This window comes from Micropterus dolomieu, linkage group LG04 (assembly GCF_021292245.1).
Source record: "Micropterus dolomieu isolate WLL.071019.BEF.003 ecotype Adirondacks linkage group LG04, ASM2129224v1, whole genome shotgun sequence".
Classification (NCBI taxonomy): Eukaryota; Metazoa; Chordata; class Actinopteri; order Centrarchiformes; family Centrarchidae; genus Micropterus; species Micropterus dolomieu.
In genome coordinates, this window is record NC_060153.1 from 22,865,258 (window position 1) to 22,871,703 (window position 6,446).

General features: G+C 40.8%; 1 protein-coding gene across 1 annotated transcript in view; it reads right to left on the reverse strand.

Moving 5' to 3' along the window:
- Window positions 1-5,834, reverse strand: part of LOC123970443 (somatostatin-like receptor F_48D10.1) — a 16,771-nt gene extending 10,937 nt beyond the window's left edge. Inside the window, exons 1-3 of the mRNA XM_046048488.1 lie at window positions 5,256-5,834; window positions 2,197-2,337; window positions 1,758-2,030 (exon numbers count right to left, since the gene is read on the reverse strand). Of these exons, the coding sequence (XP_045904444.1) occupies window positions 1,758-2,030; window positions 2,197-2,337; window positions 5,256-5,834 (993 nt within the window). The remainder of the gene's footprint in view (window positions 1-1,757; window positions 2,031-2,196; window positions 2,338-5,255) is intronic.
- Between the last annotated feature and the right edge of the window lie 612 nt (window positions 5,835-6,446).

Genomic DNA, 6,446 nt, shown 5'->3' on the forward strand with positions numbered 1-6,446 from the left:
GGATGGGTACATGGTGGCCATAAAGGGATGGACATGGTCAGAAACAATGCTCAGGTAGGCCGTGGCATTTAAACGATGCCCAATTGGCACTAAGGGGCCTAAAGTGTGCCAAGAAAACATCCCCCACACCATTACACCACCACCACCAGCCTGCACAGTGGTAACAAGGCATGATGGATCCATGTTCTCATTCTGTTTACGCCAAATTCTGACTCTACCATCTGAATGTCTCAACAGAAATCGAGACTCATCAGACCAGGCAACATTTTTCCAGTCTTCAACTGTCCGATTTTGTTGAGCTCTTGCAAATTGTAGCCTCTTTTTCCTATTTGTAGTGGAGATGAGTGGTACCCGGTGGGGTCTTCTGCTGTTGTAGCCCATCCGCCTCAAGGTTGTGCGTGTTGTGGCTTCACAAATGCTTTGCTGCATACCTCGGTTGTAACGAGTGGTTATTTCAGTCAAAGTTGCTCTTCTATCAGCTTGAATCAGTCGGCCCATTCTCCTCTGACCTCTAGCATCAACAAGGCATCAACAGGACTGCCGCATACTGGATGTTTTTCCCTTTTCACACCATTCTTTGTAAACCCTAGAAATGGTTTGTGTGTGAAAATCCCAGTAACTGAGCAGATTGTGAAATACTCAGACCGGCCCGTCTGGCACCAAAAACCATGCCACGCTCAAAATTGCTTAAATCACCTTTCTTTCCCATTCTGACATTCAGTTTTGAGTTCAGGAGATTGTCTTGACCAGGACCACACCCCTAAATGCATTGAAGCAACTGACATGTGATTGGTTGCATTGGACGCATAAAGAGTACCTGTACCTGGCAGCCCACTGCGTTGTATGAGACGCATGGAGCTGCCAGAAAGCCTTTGGGAAATCTGGTGAGGTATACAGGGCGAGAAAGAGGTGGATAGATGGGTCAAACAAACACAGGACTTTTGTGTCCTGTGTGAAACCAAAAGTCAACAGTGTAAAAGGTAGGGTACCTTGTGCATCTAAATGAGACACAGAGGGGCGGAAAGAAAAGGCATCAGTATTTGATTATACGCTACAATCATGGTGTCAGATCTATTGTTGATCAAATAATCAGTCAGAAACACACAAAAAAACATATTTTTAAATTTTGACATGAGTCCTGTGCCTAGGATCGCAATATGCTGCTCTCTAATGGGGACTGGCTGACAGAGAAAGCGTTTTATCATCTGTTTGTCCTGCATGTGCATGCTGTGATGACTCTTGACCTGTAGATGGTAAAAAAATATATTTTAAAATAGTATACAGAGATTGTGTGAAGGTCTGAGGTCTGAAAACTCAAGCATACATAAACTGTATAACCTTATTCCAATACAGTACAAGAGGGAAATGAGAGCGTTTAAACTACTGCAATGTGTATGAATAGTTTGAGACTCTGGCTTCACCTCCAGGCAGTCACTGCTTCCAGCCAAGAAATAGTCATAATCACATAATCCCCCATATCTTGTTTTTACACTTACTTTTTTGTAAGGATTAAACAAACGAGATATAACATGCTAATTAGCAAGTTTTAAATGCACTCCTAAGTGGATTTTTTGCCTCAGTATTTATGCTTATTTATGCAGTATTTATTAAGCTAAGCTAACGGCTGCAGGCTGTAGCTTCTTTTTGAATTGTGATTGGTATCAATTGCCTCATCCAATGTATACTAACGTAACGTAACTACTGTATTTCCCAAATTTCTTTAAGCTTAGTCTTTATACAGTTTTTACACTGCCTACTTTTCTGAAGCTCTGCTTGAAGTTGTCCGACAGGTAGCCATAGAGTACCGGGTTGGCACAGGAGTTGGCATAGGACAGGATGACAGCAAAGAAGTAGATGCCGGCAGTGGCGCTGGACTCTGGGATGATGACCACCAGGTTGACCATGTTGATGATATAGAATGGCAGCCAGCAGAGAACAAACACCACCACGATCACCACCACCATCCTTGTCACTTTGCGCTCCGAACGCCGACGCTTGGTGAAGCCTGCCCTCGCCCCTGAGGACTTCACCTGCAGGAAAAATTGATTAATGTTGATGAGTGATAATGATGATGATGATGAACATGAGATGCAGGATGTTGAGGATGATGGAAATAATGATTATGTTGATGCAGATCATAGAATGACTTTGTATATGATATTTTTTAATCAGCCTCATTCACACACATATACACACCTTGATAACGATAAGTAGATAGCAGAGGGAAATGATAAGCAGCGGCCCAAAGAAGCCCACTGTGGCAGTGTAGAGAATGAATGCTGTTGACCACACATTCTTTGGCTCTGGCCAGATCATGTTGCAGGAGTTAAATGTGTCCTAAAGGATATTGAAAAAAAAAACAGACTAAAATTTAAATATTAAAGAAAATAACTACAGCAAATTGATATTTCAGTCATTATGCTCAGTCACAGAGTGAATAAAAAATAGGAGGTAAACATTTTCTTAATTTTCTTAAATAATGCATGTAGGGATGTTTGGGAAAATGCAAATTACATTATCTGCTTTTGTGGGTTTTAAAGAAGTACATTTTTCATAGTGCAAGACATTTCCAGGCCTTACCGTGTTTACTTTGTATGTTAACAAGAAATAGCTGTCCAACCAACTAGTAACTTTTTTACCCGACAGGGCCTTTCTTTTTCCTGTTGTCATCAAACCACTGGCCTTCAGCAGCACAGCACTGACATTCTCCTTCTACCTTTCTTCTAAAAGCTTTTGTGTTTTCTTACTGTTACAGAACTTGCTGCAATGCTTTTCTTTCTGTGAACATATAATACCGTTATGAACAGCTTGCATATTCTTTCCATCACAGCCCTTCATGTCTAGCAGTGAACACCAAAACATACAAGCAGACCACGCAGTTAACACCTCTGGAGTCTTCAACCTGTATTAAAAGATTTTTGGCCACTAAAGTTGTAAACACGGCTCTAACATATTATCAGCTTTTAAATGTTCAGTGTGTAATATTTCTGAGGATCTATTCACAAAAATGCAATATAATATCCATAACTATGTTTTCGGTGTTGTATAAAAACCTTACATAATGAACCGTTATGTTTCAATTACTTAGAATGAACCATTTCTATCTACATAACCGCGGGTCCTCCTAGCATGGAGGTCTACATGTTCCATCGCCATGTTTCTACAGTAGTTCTTTTCAAAGCGGCGCTGAAATTGCTTTCTTCTGCTGGACAAGTAATTAATTTAGTCCAACTTTAGCAAAACTGTTGTTTGATACCTTTAGCTAGAAGCAGAGAGAAGGAAAGTCTTCCCTTGTCAGGGGTTATAAATATGTAGTAATAATAGTAGTAATAAGTAGTTGGATTAATTCCATGTATTGTTGTTCTCCAGTGCTGTGTTTTGGCTTTGACACGCGAACAAAAAAATGTGCCAGTTACGTTCGCGAGACAATCAGCTGATGAATATTATTGCCAATAAAACGGTAGCTTCCAGCATGGAAGATCAGATTAGACAGCTAAACTTTTACTGCCCTGATAGACATGATACTTCGTTGGATTGTAATTTCATGTAGTTAATCTTCAGCGCTGTGTTTTGGCTTTGCATTACGTTTGTGAGATAATCAGCTGATTAATATTATTGGCAATAAAACTGTGTAGCATGGAAGCTCAGATCAGCCAGCTAAACTTCACATTTTACTGCTCTGGAAAACACTTATTTATTTTTACTGTTAACAGCTTTACGATAACATGACCATGTGCCAATCAAGAGACCAATAATACCTGTACTTTCAGAATTTACATTTTTCTAAAAACGTATTTGTTTTTAGGCTATTGCTTTGCTACTGTGCACACAAATGTGTAATTTGATAATTAACATGTTAAATGCCCATTAAAAACGTTGCACCATTTTACCGCAAGATGAAATTATTATTATATTATATTATTGGAGAGGAGCCTTGATCCTCAATTGACTGTGCCATTGTAAACTTATTATGTGGTTTATAATGGACTGTGGTACAGAAACGGTGAGGCTTACATTTTCCTGTTATCTGTCAGTGGTCATACTTGATGCACTAGATGTGATAGTTTTTAAGATGTTCTTCATTTACTTTGGTATGTTAGTCCAGATGAGCCAACCCTCCCAAGATGTAACAAAATCCATTGTTACAGTACAGTAAAATAATTTATTATAGGAGTATGCGACATCATGAAGGACTAACATATGGTTTAACTGAATAATTAAGTAAACATAATTTAACATTATAATTTCTTAATATATCTATCTAAACAAACCTAAATTCTTGACTGTGTATTCTCTGCTGTCTCAGAAGACAACATCTTTTGTCCTGTGTCGCCACCATTGAGATTCTACGCGCTTACCACTAGATGTCACTAAAGCTTAAACACTTAACCCTGAAGTTCATATGATGAACTTCATACATCCAAGAGATACGAACAACATTATTTTAGAGTTGTATTTATGGCCACCTGCTGGCAAATATAAGTTTAATATTCACTCTCCTAGCTCTGTTTTGGTTTCCATCAACTCGGGAGGAAAATATTTGGCTCTTTAGCAGATAAATACTCCATGTTCACCAGCTAACTAACTGTTAGTCAAGTCGCCAGTAAAGTTCTGAGCCATAGAATCAAAACAATGAGCTGAAAGACGCTAAAACACCCCATAAAGTTGAGGAGAACAATAGGGGTTGACTATCACCCAACTCAGATATCACTAGGAGTGGCAGGAAACTCTGTAAATTACAGATGTGAGCGCACAAACAATTAAAGGTTTTAAAACAGTTTCATCTTGCAACTTTACCACTAACGCAACTTTGACACTATTTTTCCCCATTTCCAGTCTTCGTGCTAAGTTAAGCTAGGTGTCAGCTGGCTTTACCTACATTTTTACGTACAGACAAGAGAAAGAGATTTTATTTTTTATCTTAATACAGCCAGTAAAATAAATTCTTTCTTTTAGAAGTGATATGAAAACGCATAATTTGCTTTGTTGAAAGTGGTGAATTTGTAGTCAATGAACTAAAACATAGGTCTAATGTAAAACTACCAAGCACTGGATAATTTAAATTATTTCATTCATGTCAATATGAGGGAACTACAGGGCTCAACTTACTGTGTTTGGTGGGTACCATATGAAGTTTTGACTGGACAGAGTAGAAAATTAAATTTTTTTTAATCAGGGGCAGCTACCATCGAAGCTAATTTGCATCTAAAAAGAAAAAGTGGAGACCGGAAAGAGACCGGCAATGAACTTTATACCTGAACATCAGAGAAGATGACCACCGGCAGGACCACCACAAAGGACACGGCCCACACGGCTGCGCTCACCACCTTGGCCACGCGGGGATGTCTCCACTTGGTGCTGCGGATTGGATGAACCACGGCCATGTAACGATCTATGGACATGACTGTCAGGCAGAAAATCGAGGTGAACTGGTTCATAGAGTCTGCCGTCATGACCACACGGCACAGGAAGGAGCCAAACGGCCAATAGGAGAGCACGTTCTGCGTGGTGAGGAAGGGGAGCCCGATGATGTAGAGCTCATCGGCCACAGCCAGGTTCAGGATGTAGATGTTGGTGACTGTTTTCATTTTGGCATAGCGCAGCACCACATAGATGGCTAGAGTGTTGCCAGTAAGACCCACCATGAAGACTGTGAGGGAGATGACTGCTGTCATCAGAGTGCTGCTGCCCTGAAAGGGGACGCTTTGAGTGGACAGGTTGGAGGAGATGTTGAAGAGGTAGGGGTAGGAAAAGAGGAAGGATGAGGGGCTGGCTGCAGAGGAGTTGAGGTCTGATGACAGGGGAAACCAGTAGGTCTGGTCTAGGGGCTCCATTGTGGGTTTCAGAGAGGATAAATGTCGCCAGTCCAGATGTAGATTTGTTTCCTTGTGTTTTCACTGATTTAGACAAAGAAGGTCTTTACTTCTGCCATGTTAGTTTCCATCCATACTTTGGAACAGAAACACGAGGAGATTCAACAGCCAACACACAAAAACTAAGAAAAAGTGGTTCGGCCCACCTGACCTTAAGTGTTAAATGTGTGTTTGTGCACGAAAGAGTGACTCAAAATGCACGCGTGCGCGCTTACCGCAAAGAAGAACACGATTAGTTCGCCTACCGGTACTGTTTTCCTGGAAATACCTTGTGTGTGTCTTCTTCATGCGCACCGCGCGCCATAAGCCATCTCCAATATGAACAAATTGGCATTCTGACAAGTTTCCAACAAGGAGTCCTATCCGTAATTACGCACTAGAAATCTTTGTTTTTAATGAACCACCACAGATGTAATCGCAGTCAGATGTCTGATTATTGACGTCTCTTCTGTTCATCCGCTGTGTCTTGCGCCAAGCGGGAGCATCGCAGGGAACAGTGCCACGGCTTTTACGCACAGCAGCCCCACTTGACTAGAAGCTCTGTAATAATGCATGTGCTATGAATGTAGTCGA